Here is a 14631-nt window from a genome sequence, read left to right on the forward strand (position 1 = left end):
TAAACTTTGTTTTTTGGCAGCGTCTGACTGTCGACAGGTTAACACCGGTGGGTGGTAGACAATATGTGGTGTCAGTGATGGAGCAGGAGAGAAGGGTGAGCGAGTGTGTGTACATGTGTGCGTTCGGTTGTGTTTAAGAGTAAGGTGAAGTTGAGGAGTGGGGGGGGGAGAAGAGCCTGCACAGTGGGGCAACAACACCCACACAGCCTTGCCCACATTGGCAGAGCCAGGCTGTATGCCAGGCGCCCTGTGGAGCCACACACCAACTGGGCTCCACACTCAGGGAGGAAGAGACCCCCGCAATGAGCTCACACACACACACACACACTCACACACACAAACACACTCATACAGTTACTGTGGCATAAGCCAAAGATGGAAGCAGTTTTAGCTGCAGCCTTTTATAAGTCAAAACTTCCATTATCGTGTCTCTTACATACCAGAAAGTATCTGGGGTTGCAGATGCCACCAAAACCAGTCACAATTTATCATGAATTACTTCCTTGTTAACTCAATTATTCATGTGAGCCACGGAGTTGTGAAGCAACACATCCATAAATAAATCATCTGATATATGAGCACTCAACACCACAATTCGAAGACCAACTGTTGGGCATGAGTGCAGGTGTAGCACTCCACCACAAAATATCACTGAAATCATAACCTTGATGGGGAATTTACAAATCATTGTGTAAATCCACTGTTTATTTGCTTTCAAACTAATTTCCCTTCACTCATGATAAAGATGTCATGCTGGACGCACTGTTCCTCCAAGTTGGAGCAGCGAGCTCTCAGAATCTTCAATGCCTCCTCTAGGTTTAGTTTCTCCCGGGGCCATTTGTTCTCGTTTACTCCTGCACACAGACCCACACGCAAATATGAATGCAAATGCCACAGTTGAAAACACACCTAACCAACAAGGGAATAAATCTTTCATGTTCGAACACAGAGCAGCGGTGATGGGAATGAGTTCCAGTGAGGGTGAGGTTATGTGCTGCATCTGAACCGGACGCCCTGAACCCCATTTTCTGCTTCACAAACTGAAACCAACCAATCAGCAGGGGTTCGGCTCGTACTTCAGGACTCCGTCAGTGAGACTATCTGCTGGAGCAAGTCATCAGAGTTTTACTTTTTCATCTTGCTGCCACTGTCTCAGTGTTTCCTCGCTCAGCTCGACTGTGGCCGTCCAGCAGGACTTTAACCGCTACACTGGGCTTCGACTCCAGGAGCTCAAACAGCCCGAGGCGGGAAACACACCAACACCACAATGCTGCGACGACAATACACACACGTATGTGTTAACACTGAGTCAGTGTGAGTGGAAAAACTTTCACATAAAGACATGTTCAAGGTGACAGCGTGTACATATACAGGGTGTTTCCTTTATATTGATATATAAGAACACACACAGCGTACTTCAGTGTGTGTTTTGTGTCCACGTGTCCTGTAGCTGGTGAGGCCAGTGCGGTCTGGCAGTGCCAGATTGGGGGCTGTCATGTGACTAATGTGCAACACAGCTCCAACAGCTGACAGGACACTGGGCCCAGGGTCACTGTCATACACACAAACACATATACACACACACACAGGCAGCCCAGATGGAGAGCTGTGCAGGCCTGCTGTGACTACTGTAGCATCAGGTTAACGAGAAAACAGGTCAGAATGGAAAGCAGTATGGAGTATGTTGACGTGCTCTGTCCAAACAGCCTGAATTGATGATGCTCCATGACATAATGACATGGACGTCCAGCAGATAGAGGGAATAAACAACTGAGGGACGGAAGGAAACAATGGAAAACAGATGCTTTGTATATCGACTCATGTTTTAACATTTTTACTCACCGGGAGAAATGGATTTTTTCTCGTGGAATCAGGATGAAGGATGTTGTTGTGTTGGATGAAAGCTGAATGTTTTTTTGTTAAGAAACTAACGAGAGAATCGAATGCTGACCTGTGTTTTTGTGCCATCTCTTCAAGTTGTGTCTACCAGTCTGCTGCCCTCCTCCTCCTCCTGCTTCTTAATCAGGGAATTCTGGGAACTCAACGGACGGACCTGCTCTCCAACTGCAATCAGTCATGAGAAAGATGTTGGTTAGGTCGAGGTTAACATCGCAAGGAGGACTTTGTTTAGTTTTCAGAGATCTATTTAATATCTTGATTTCCCTTCGTCCTTAATGAATCCTCACCTTGACCCAAACAAAACTGAGCCAGACCAAAGTAAATTCAATATTTCTAGCTTAATATCTAAACTTCAATGAGGCCGTCTAAATCTAACTTTGACATCTTCTAAAACTGCGGCGGCAGCTGTTTGCTTGGACATAACTTGACAAAAACTTCCATTTCACAGCAAAAAGAAAACCTCAGTACAAGGACAGGGATGGACACGGAAAAATATGTCTGTAAGACAATAACAGTGAAGTAATAAAATAACCATTAAACAAGAGCTAACACAAAAATGACTTCATATTTGACCGGTTGTAAATCCTAAAGGCTGAGAAGAGTAAATTCTACTAAAAACAGATGCTGTAATTGGCATTATGAATTCACATATCTGAGAGTGTATGACTGACCAGGAACCATGCACCTAGCAAGAAACTGTTCAAGTGTTCAATTGCCAGAATATGATTTAGTTTCAATGTTAAGACCAAAGCAATTTGATTTGATTTGTGTTTTGAGAAAATGATTTTAAATTCACTGATCAAAACAAGTTGCAGAGCAAGTTTGAGGTTAAACCTAAAGCATAAAGAATGTGTGTGAATTTGTATTTTTCTTTTACCCTATAGTTACAACTAAGAGAAAAAAACAATTTCTATACAATAATAATGGTAGAAAATACAAGTTTAAAAGACTTGGCTTTGAGAGCCTCATGGCTTCTTCACTTAAAAGATACATTTTCAAGAGGACGCCAAACAAAAGGCTTCAAACACCAGAGAAAAAACATCCACGTCGAGATGAATATTGAAATCTTTTGTAACAAATACCGCAGCGAAAACAAGATACATATGTCGTTTGAATGTATTCCCAAAAATTGTTTGTTGACGTTCGCAGAACTGTTCAAAGAGCAAGAACATGAACTGAGAAAAACAAAAGTACAGATAATACAGAATGGAAATATTAAGTGCGTGAGTACGGTGAAACACGGTAGAGAGAGAGAGTATTGTTGTTTGAAAGCGCTCTCTCTCTCTCTCCGTCTCTTTCTCTCTCTCTCTCCTTTCCACCCTTCCTGACACGTCCTCAACCACTCATGGGGGCCTCTTTCTGAACAATCCAACTCTGGGCTTTCATCATTTCTTTGAAATGATCCACGTTCCGCTCTCCAACATATGTCTGCTCTTTTAAAATAACAATGGCTGCCGTTTGGATTGAGGAAATGATCCACCTGCTCCGGCATTCTGTTACAGTCGACCGAAACCAAACACACCAAGGACTTGCAGTCTTTGAAAAGTAGCTCAGACTTGTGAAGGTTTTTTTTTTTTGCATATAGTAAAAATTGGGGGAGGGAGAAAGATAAGACAAAAAAAAAATGAAGATCTTTGCACAGTGAGTGTGCTGCAAAACGCTTACTGTCCCCGCAGGCTGAATTTTGACTGCACAATTTTTTCCATCTTTCTCTACATGCTACAGAAATACTATTAAAATACAAAGGGGGGGAATTATGACTGGGGAGGTGTAAAGGTCAGTGCCCACTAATGTTTCCTTCCTTGCTGAGAATGTAATATTCATATTTTAATGGCAGCACTTTGCTCCCCCTCCTGTGAGACTTCTTTAATCCAGTATACACAGTCTTTAAATCACAGCTATAGGTAATGCATGGAGGGCAAACACCGGATGCCGCAGACACACACACGTACGCTAAACAAAAAGTTTGGTCAGTGCTGGAAAAGTTGTATGAAGAATGGTAATTAGCTGAGCAGGCTTTGAATGCGTCTGGCCATGCGTAGTCAAAAAAGAACCCTGGGACACAGAAACACAGCAGAACTGGCACTGGAAACAAACAGAGGAAAAATGAGGGAGGGAAGAGGCATGGCAGGGAAGGGAGGGACGGAGAGAAACAAATATCTGATATCATCTAGAGGCATAAAAAAAAAATCTGACAGAAAAAAAAGGTGGATGGATGGAAGGACAAACGGATGGACAGAGAGGCGGGATTTGGAGAGAAAGAAAGCTAATTATCCAGCTCGTCTGTTGGGTTGCACGGGGAGAGGAAGTGATGCGAGCTACTAAAGGACGTCCACCCCTCCATCCCCTCCCCATCCACAGTTTCCTGCTGTGCTCTGATGTCAGCTCTCTTTAGACAACATGTGTGCTGCCGACACGCGCCAGAAACAGACCCTTTGTTTATCCCCACACCCCCTTCCCTCCCTCCCTCCATTCCTCCCTCTACTCCCTCCATCTTTGTTCCGAGTACCAGCAGGCTCCCTGTTTGTTGAAGTTAACCACAGGTAAATAAAAAGATAGAGGGGGAGAGGGGAGGGAGGGGGAGAGTAGTTGAGGGTGGGTGGTGGGTGGGTGGTTGTGTGTGGGGGTGTGGGGTGGTGGGGGGGTCCAGATGGTGCAACAGATGTGCTAGCAGCAGCAGCTCTGCTGTGCAGGCAGACAAGGAGCTCTGAGCTGGGGTCTCTCTGCACTGCTCCCATCACCTTCCCTCCGCTCTGCCCTGTGATTCTCTCGTCTCCTCTCTCCACTTCTGTTTTGCTCCGTTCCGCTCGTTTGAGGTCACTTCAACTCGGGCTCGTTCAGCTCAGATGATTTGTGTTCCTGTCCGTCCCCTCCCACTCTGGTCATGTTGTGATGAAGGTTAGTGAGGTGGCACAGTAAGAGGGGAAAACAATCTTTTAACTGGAAGATGCAGGTTCAAGACCCGTCCCCGCAAACAGCCAGCCTGCGGAAGTGTCCATCAGGAGGATCCCAGCTCAGGGCTGTGATTCTGTTGCTGAGCCTGATCATCTCTGCTGACTCTGGGCTCCATCCTGTATGGTTCTCCTTTATTCTCACCTCACACTCACGCACGCACGACAACTAAAAACGCCTGTGAGTAATAATTACCAACAACCTACTGATATGCAAATTTGAGAACTTGCTGTGATGTAGCTGTGTAGAGATGCTCTGGAGAACGCCTGGCTCTCCACTGAAACCCTTTCAATGCCGTCCTTCGGGAAGTCTGATCCCAAATATCCTCTGGATGTGGCTCCGTCATGGCACACGATCTGGTGTGCTAATGGCCACCAGAGACCAACGGAAATGTCTCAGTGGATTGAAATTCACTCACTGATATCTATTACCACATCACATGAATTTAATGTGTGCTGGAGCTTTTCATCCATTATTGCTTTTGTCTTAACTTTTACAGGAAGTTAAGAAAACTGACTTTTCTTGTTTATGTCTCTTCTCTCCTAAAGTCTGTATCGCAGGAAGGAAGATTTTCCCTCATACTATTCAAAAGAAACAAAAAGTAGTAACACCAGTGCATTTACAAACTAATCTATTCGCACAATGATCAGAAATGAGCTGCCAATGTGTCTTCAGTACATTTGTAGAGTGTTAACGAGTTAGTGGCAGCTTAAGGGAAAAACATTCCACCTCAGTGCTTAGACAGACGAACGACAAAACTGTGACGCAGCCTCATCCAGTGAATATTCAGGCTGAGGTTCCACCACACAAGACTTTATAGGGTGGTTTGCTAATGAGCACAATATGGAGGACAAAGCAAAGGTGTGTGTTAGAGATACTGTATCTCCACTGTTGAAGTGAAGCCCATGCAGTGCTGCAGCTGACCTCTCTGCTTGTGTCGAGCCTCGGTTTGCTCCAGTAACGCAGTCATCTCTCTGTGCCTCTCCTGCGCCGAGTGGGTCGCAGACATCATTTCCTTCTTATGAGCCCGTTCAGCCCTCTGTCTTTTCTGTCTGGAGAAAAGAAAAGGTTTGGAGAAGAAATATTGAAACCTCAATCCTGATATATCAGCTGTACATTAACTGCAATTATGATTTAATTATATTACATGAATATTGACATTGTGTAAATATACTTTTTCACACAAGCTAAGCGTCATCAGTGTAGCATGGTGTGAATTAGATGCACATAACTTTGCCTTTTTTTCCCTAAACAGGGCAACTACATGTTAGTCTGTGCTTGAGATGACTAATGACTCATGTTCTGCTCGTGGAGGAGCATTAAAAACATTTCCACATACCATCGCCAACAACTTCTGTCTTTAACATATTCATTTTTTTTATCTTGAACAAAAGCATAATTAAATACTGTGTTTTAATTAGTTTAACTGACAATGATTTGAAGCATAAGCTGATTTTGCTGACGGTCATTTACAGTAATTTAAAGATGTGTGAATCAATCATAAGAGTGACAGCAGATTACAGTCTGGTTTTGTTGGTGAGGATCTCCAAATGTTTACTGCTGGATCACAGATTGTGCATTTTAATTAAACAGGCTATAAAAACATTTAGAAAGTAATATACTGTACATGAGCAGCTGTGAAAGCAGTACATTTAATAATCGCTCTCATGATTCAACGAGCAAAGGGAGAGTGAGATTGAAAACCTTGGATCCCACTCAGTGTTGATTAACACGAGCATGAAAACCATATCAGGCAAATACCAGTAAATATATAGTTTGGATTCAGCAGCTGCATTTCTATGAACATTCCAGCATATTTGACAACTATTCCTGGTACAAAAGAAGGAGAGGCGTGATTTGTGTGAAGGATATCGGTGATGTGAAAAAGAAAACACTGGTGGCGGAGGTGAAAGAGGAAGCTGGAGGAGAGCACACACGGTACAACGTGAGAACGAAAGAGGACAGAGAGGAGGATGACAGAAAAGACTCAGGGGGTAGAAGGGTAGAAGTGTCAGGCCACTGTCAGTTTGAAGACCCCTGAGTGATACTGCAGCTGTCTTCTACGAAACACACTGACGCAAAGATTGGAACAGTTGAGATGTTACTTTGCTTAAGAAACTCGTGGTCCTGTGCATGCACTGTAAATCCAATCGATATCATTTATTTGTACTTAATCACACTAATGCTGAACACACATCAGTCGATCAGTCACATCTTGATCTTTAGAAGGTTTCAATACGATTTTTAACACCAATACCATTTCAAACACAATTCTTAGCAATACTGATATTTTGGTAGCGATTATATCTCTTCAATTTCAAATTTCGTCTAAATTTTAGAATCAAGCAGGTAAGATGTGAGCTAAGGTGACTGTCCCCGTTTGCTTTGAACAACGCTGCATTTTACTCTTGTTTGAACCAAACTTTGTGACACAACTGAGTCCAAATGTACCCAAACAACAGAGGAACAGACAAAGAAGGAGAGAAGAGAAAAACTACAAAGACAGGAAAATCGAACAAATAAACAAAACTCTTCCTGAAGTCCAAAGGCGCTAATGAAGAGAGAATTCTCCAGTTTAAGTGAAAACTTTTCTCCCCTGCAGCGCTTGGCCTGCATCTCTAAAGTGACCGCGTCTGTCTGTTCCTCCGTGTGTGTGTGTGTGTGCGTGTGTTCTCCTGCTGTCCTGCTGTCTGGGGTGTGAAAGCGGGTGGCGGGTGTGCAGGGGACACAAGGAGACTGTGTGTGTCTGTACGTGTATGTGTATATGTGTGTGTGAGTGAATGAACCCCCGCTGGGCTTGAACAGCAGCCTGAGCCACCAAAGCGCACACCAGGGCTCAGCGGGAGATGGCGGGCAGGCGTTGCCAGCCATTTGGTCCTGCAAGAGGTTCCAGGGGGCCGTGTGTATTTGCGTATGTCTATGTGTGTGTGTTTGTGTATAACTGAGGGGGGGGGGGCTCACACCAGACCTGTTTACCCACCAATTAGCATCAGACAGACCGCCAGAAAGTTCCAGCAGTCAGCAATAGAGTGGTGAAGAGAAGGAGGGTGATAAAAAAAGACGAAAAAGAAAGAAAAGCAAAAAGACAGAGAGCTACACATTTGGCATCTGTTTGTTCTTGCTGATCTACTGAACCAACGTGAACAACCTAACAATCTCATACACAACAAACTCAAGAAACCTTGAGGAGGGGTCAGTCGGGCCTGATCCTCCTCCAGGGTCAACTCGGAAAAGTCAGGCTAAGTTGTGCGATTCTCTCCCCGGCGCCATTTTGTGTTCACGATCAAATTAAACCTGTTTACTTGCAAATTGCTCACAAAATGGCTGCTGATGAGCACTGTCATATTAAAACATAAAAAAGAGAAAGTAAAGTCAGTCGAGAGCCGAGCCCTGGAGCAAGCGTGGAGGGCGACGGGGAGAGCAGAGGCTGAATATGTGGGGCTGGAGCTGGATAATTCTCCCTGGACAATAATCTGCCTTCCAGCTAATTGGTGAATGGGCTCTGGGTTGCTGCCTGTGGCAGGAACTCCTGTTTGGGCCTAGGAGGCAATAGACTGAATATTCAGTTAGAGGATAGCTGGGCCTGTTTGTATATGCCTGGCCTGATGCGCTGTAGGACAGCTTGATAAGTATGGAGCGAGCTGCATGGGCCAGGGGCCTAAGGTAGACTGGAATGGCTCTGGGGCTGCGGCCAGGTATAGTGGCTGCTGGGTAAGTGGGAGGTGGCAGAGGCGGTGGCTGGCTGGCTAACTGGCTGGAGTGGCGAGGAAGAAGAGGGGGCCCAGTCCACACTGCCTGCCTAAGTGGGCACTATTCAAGCTGTTGCCCATTAGATGTGGGGTGCCAGGGCCTGACCAAGCGCAGAGTTTGCAGCACCCCATGGTGCAGCCGGGATCCCATGCCAGAACCACCAAATGCCGCGGTTTATCAGAGAACGAGCACAAATTGGAGTCAGACGGTGGACTTGGAGGAATAGAAGACATTTGCAAACGCCAACTCCACTGACCGCTGTTAGGACCCAAGCAAAAGGGACTAAATTCTCTCCTGACGCGATACACATAAATACATAAATACATGCAAACTGAAGTTATACATTGACATGATTGAAGAAGCTCCTCTCAAGCTTTCAGTTCCAAAACCAAAAGGAGAGAAACGCAGAAAATGCCTATAAGTTCTTTATGTGAGAAAAAAATAAAAAACTCAAGTGTACAATTCCTGAAATCAATGCATATTCATGTTTATGCTCTGCACTGATCTTGTGCTGCAGAATAACAGGTGTGAAATTAGCATACAGGTGAACAGATTTCGAACTCAGCCTATAGCACAAACATACAAACTCACCAGCCTCGTTCACAGCAGAGGAGAGTGACTGTCGTAAGACACTGATGATCGCTGCAGAGCTGATGAGCAGGAGCAGCGCGAAGAAGACGAATACTTCTACTGATTTTACAGAGGACGCCCTGTACCAGCGGTGTTTAAGTCCATAAATACATTATTGTCTGTGCATTCGTAAAATTGTAAGTCTCTCAGAATTTTTTTTACAGATTGTGTATCAGCTCTCACATCTCCTAGACACGATCTAATAAAAAGGATCAACAGTAACTAAGAATGATCTGTGTATGAAAATGTAACTCTTAAAAATCGACCTAAATTAAAAGAACAGAAATGATTTGATTATCAAAACTAATTCACCCAAACCATTATTTAGTGAGGCTCGCTGTTGCTATGATGTAATTGAAAAGAACTGATACGTACTATAAAATTACAACCGTTAACTATTTGCTCACATTTCAGCAGCTCAAAATGGTGACACTCGCAGTGATTCATTTTAGTGGAGGAATTCCAGCAGATCCACAGCTATTTCTGACAGACTGCATCAATCAGACCACATTAATATTCAACAGTTTGATACGCACAACTACAAAGATAATTTCTGCTTATGTGCGAGCGCGCTTGTTTGTGTGTGTGAGACAGAGGCCTTGTGCGGGCCCATCTAACCGCCACTGCCAACAATAGATGAGTGCACCGCCGAGAAAAGAAGGTGACATATTGAGCGTTTGTTGCGCTGCATATCAGTGATGCTGCGGACAGTAAACATCTGAATTGGTTGTCGTGTAGCAGACGACACGCGGTGTTACCCATTTTTTCTCTCATGCACCTCAATGTGTTTTAGCACATTTTTATAAAACCTCAGATTGATGTAATCACCCCGAGGTTTAATCAGTCTGTCAATCACTCTGCTCCCATATTTTCGCCCTGACACCCCTCCCTTCATCTCGCTGCTCAGATTTATGAAACAAACCCATCAAACACAGAGGCAGCCTGATGTAGCCCCACCGTTTGTTTACTCTCTGCCCAGCTGATATTTTCTCTATCTGTCCATCTATCCATACAGAGCGCTCTCATCTCTGCTCCCATCTTTCTTTTCTGCTGTTTCCATCGCTCCCTCCTCCCTCCTCTTTTCCCTCCCACCCTTTTTTCCTGTAACTAAACTGGCTGTGCCTCTCTCCATCTGCTGGTTCTTCCTTCAGCGGCCCTGCACCTGTTCACACCTCCTCTCCTGTTGGCCACCCCCCCCCTTTTATCTCTCTCTTTTGCTCTCTCTCTCCCTCTCTCTGCTCAGTGCGATGCTGCCAGGCCCATTCCTGGCTCAGTTAGCCTCTCTGTCATTCAATCCATCTGTCGGCAAGTCAACTTTGTTTACAGCGGGCGGCCCAAGCCTCTTTTCTTCTTCAAGGAGCACGAAAGCCCCCACAACCACCACCAAGGTCAGTGGCGAGCCAATCGCGCCCAAAAACTGAAAATCTTAAAACAGACACGTGCATAAGTAACGTACAATAACACTCTTGAGATATGCACATCTTAAAAGCTGTTTGTAACTGTCATGCATATGAATAAACGCATATATACATAGTTATAAATACACATGACCCTCACAGATACAAACATTTGCTGTTACAGCACACATTCCCTCAGAGTAAAACTCAGCTCTAGACTGAAGTAATTAGCTGCTGATTGGCCTCTGTCATCGTCTTTCTGAACAGAAAACAGAGCATGAGAAGTTTAAGATTTAATTGGCACGGATGATTGGTGGTATTAATACAGGAACACAGCGGACTGGCGGCGCAGGCATCTGTGATTTTTAAAAATAAACTCACAGCATACGTACAGTCCTCTCCCCTACTGACCCAGCCCAAGAAAACCAGGAATCAGCGTCAGTGTCAAATCTGTGCCCTGCAGAAACCGTTGTGGGGAACATATGTGCTGGAGCTGAGGGTCAAATCGATTTTAGCTGATGAAGGAAATCTGAAAAAATGGTTTCCTTCAGGATAACACCAGGGTGAATAACAGATGCATATGAATACTATAGCATATGAATAAATACTGCATATTGTAATAAACGATATGGTGAGAATGATTTTGTAAGATCATGACAGGGAAATTAATAAAAAAGTAAATAATTAATCTGCAGGAAATTTGTTTTAAATTCAAGATAATAGTGAAAGTTTCACATGAGGATAAACGGAGCTGTGTGAGAGAAAGAATCACTTTCAGAAACACTGAACACACATTGAGTCTTCGTCGTGTGAACATAATCCACCCGTGTTGGAATTCACTTCACACCTGAGACATACCTGATGTTGTTTCAAACACCCCTCACCCCCCTCACCCCCCACACCCTCTGAAATTTGGGGGCAACTGGCAGCAAAGAACATGCACCACCTCTCTCTCCAAACCCGACCGAGCAAACTTCAGTCAACTCCTCTATCATCCCCCCACTTTCTGCACCTCTTCATTTCTCTCTCTCCCCTGTCCTTAGTCTCTGTACTCCTGGGCCGTTAGATCAGATGCTTAGTGAGGGAGAGGCTGGCCATTGAGGTGGAAAACAAAGAGAGGCGTTTTTAAACTCAGCAGGGGAGACTCGGGCTGGAGTTGGCACTGTAGGGAGATTAGTATCCGGGATCACACACACACACACACCAACGCCAGCCCCACCACTCTTCTCCTATCCTTCCCTCTGTCTCACTCGTACAAAAAAACTTCCTCCATATGCTCCAAAAACCTTCTCTCTGCATAATTTCCATGCATCTTCCACTTTTTTATTCTCATCTACATCTTTTATCAAATTGACCTGATTTACATTTCCAGCTTCACCTCGTTTACAATCAGCCATATTTCTACATGTACAGTAAATCTTTACTAGGAGGCTTGCACAAAATAGCATCACTTTGTGTTTGTGTGCCGATGTGGTAACCTTTTTCACGCAGCACTTTGTTTGGAGTAAGGAGCACATCAGCACACATAAATATAGCTTTCTATTTTTTTGGCCTATTTTATAATGTATATGAATACTAACAAAAGCTCTGTGTGGCAATTTAGCAACAGACCTTTTAAGTTAAGCTTACGCTGCTGTCCTGCTTCCCAAGAACAAATAGAACATTTATCTCTGATATTTCAAAAATGTGAAATGTCTTCATTTTGTCTCATTGCTTATGAGTCACTACACAAGAAACAAGGGTTTAATCAAAGGTCATTGAACATAAGCAGCTCTGACAAGATGTGCCTCCTGTCCCCACTTTCTTTAATAACACCCTCTTTAACACACTCATTTCTCTTCCATAATTCCTCTTTCCGTCTCTTCCTGAACATCCAGTTGCTACTATAGGCTCCAGTCTTATTCTCCTGATCATTCAGATTAAACGGTGCAGATGCGGGCACTGTCCTGCTACCGACAAGGCAATGCTTGGCACTGATGTGGCCACAAAGGGCAACAGAGAGAAAGGGATGAATTGAAGACAAGAGAAAAAAGGAGAACAAAGAGCAGCTATATGAAGTGTGAAAAAACAAAAAGGATGATAAGATAAAGGGATAGATCAAGCAGGTAAAAGAGAGTGACAGAGGTAAAAGAGAGAAACGAGGGGGAGAGAAGAGCAGAGAGAGGTTCTGTCATGTTGGATGAAAGCATGTGCCTACTGGGCAATGTGGAGTCACTGATGGTGCTTCCCTCAACTTTGTGTGATGGCATAAAGTTAACCAGATAGCGCACATGCATGGACACATACACACACACACACACACACAATTCATGTTCACTGCAATCAAAACAAATGTAATGTGCAGTAAAACCCTTTAAAATATAGTGAACTCTTAACCACCCGTTTTCTATATTGTCACTAGGCTATTCAGTATTTCAAGTCAAATGATCAGATGGTCTAAAAGGTGGCTTTAACATAAATGGTACATAAGCAAGAAAAGATGAACTTGGTCTGAAGTGAAAAGTGGATGGTGGATGGATGGATGGCAGAGGGCTGGTGCTCTGCCTCTCGTTCTGTCCTCCAGCCGTACTGTGTGTATGTAGGCCAGTGTCCCAGGGCACACTTGGCTGAGGTGACAACAGTTGTAGCCGACAGATTTGCCTCTATCTTGCCTGAGGTCTCCCAGTAAGCGATCTGTCTATTCTATCCATTCCCAGCCCTGCAGGATGGGCAGATTAGTGCTCTGCTTAATAATCCTGCTACTTCTAGTGTGTGATTTTCCACTGCTGAATTTATAGCTTGCACAAATTAACCTTGAAGATATTTCTGGTGCAAATAAGCTGATGCTGTCACAGAGTTAGAGCAAGATATGCTCACTGGGGCTCATGGTATCATTTATCTTCTGCAAAAAAAAACAGATGATAGAAGGATGGACGGAGCTGTGGAGATATGGAGCTGTCTCCATCTACCTATAATATCTGGCATGCATGAGTCAACACTTGAGGAAAAACTATTCAAAAGTTAAGAAAAGCCACACGTGAAATGACAGCAGTCTGTTGGGGTGGTTATATCTGAACTACTGATTCATCCAAAAGAAAATATGCATCCTTGTGCTCATGTTGAAATTTGAAAGTGAAAATCTTCAGGGATCAAGAATTAAATACAACACTCATTAGAATACTGTGCAGTTTAAACAATCATGAATCATTAGCGGCAGAATGAAAACAACATAATGAGAGGGAAGATATAGATTTAGGTGGGGGGATGGGGGGGTCCCAGCACAAAAAAGTCTGTGACTTTACTTTTAAACAAACACAAGAAACATACTTTGTCAGTATAAACATCATAGACCTTAAATCAAGATGGGATGATATGATAGAGGTGAAGCTGGATGCAGTATAGGTCATAAACGGACAAGTGTACAAACCAAAAGTCTGGTTTTATGTTTAACATGTGTACAAGATTGAAAAGTTTTGAGATTCTGAAAATATGATAAGTTTAAACTTAAGATAGAAAAAAATTTCCAGCCTAAAACTGCCATTTCCATTTCATTTCCATGTACTCAGCTTTACAAAAGAGCACAATTACTGTCAACTGTATTAACACGAATAAAGTTACAATTAAAGACACGTGCAGCTGTGAGAGAGACGTTCAGACAGTGTGACAGAAAGACAAAAGGAAAACGAAGGGTCAAAGAAACCGAAAGATTAAAAGACTGAGCAGGTCTCAACAGATTCAGCCAGAGAGACAGCAAGAGTGCAGGAGAGAGGTGAGAAGGCAGGATGAGAGAGAGGGTACTCCGACAGCGAGGAGAGAAGAACGCGGCAAGGTCTCGTCACCGGGCCAACGGGCCCACCACTGTCAACATCATGGCACTCTGTGACACACACACACACACACACACACACACACACACACACACACACACACACACACACACACACACACACACACACACACACACACACACACACACACACGGCTGGCCGACGGCCCTCCCAGCTGCCCTATCCGTAACTGTCTG

The 14631-nt window shown here is 44.0% G+C and overlaps 1 protein-coding gene across 1 annotated transcript in view; it reads right to left on the reverse strand.

The window, feature by feature from the left end:
• The window catches only part of sdccag8 (SHH signaling and ciliogenesis regulator sdccag8), a 67866-nt gene that overhangs the window by 44937 nt on the left and 8298 nt on the right, over positions 1-14631 (reverse strand). Inside the window, exons 8-9 of the mRNA XM_069539113.1 lie at positions 5776-5903; positions 1952-2064 (exon numbers count right to left, since the gene is read on the reverse strand). Of these exons, the coding sequence (XP_069395214.1) occupies positions 1973-2064; positions 5776-5903 (220 nt within the window). The 3' untranslated portion in view covers positions 1952-1972. The remainder of the gene's footprint in view (positions 1-1951; positions 2065-5775; positions 5904-14631) is intronic.

The sequence above is a fragment of the Paralichthys olivaceus genome, chromosome 14 (assembly GCF_024713975.1).
Source record: "Paralichthys olivaceus isolate ysfri-2021 chromosome 14, ASM2471397v2, whole genome shotgun sequence".
Lineage (NCBI taxonomy): Eukaryota > Metazoa > Chordata > Actinopteri > Pleuronectiformes > Paralichthyidae > Paralichthys > Paralichthys olivaceus.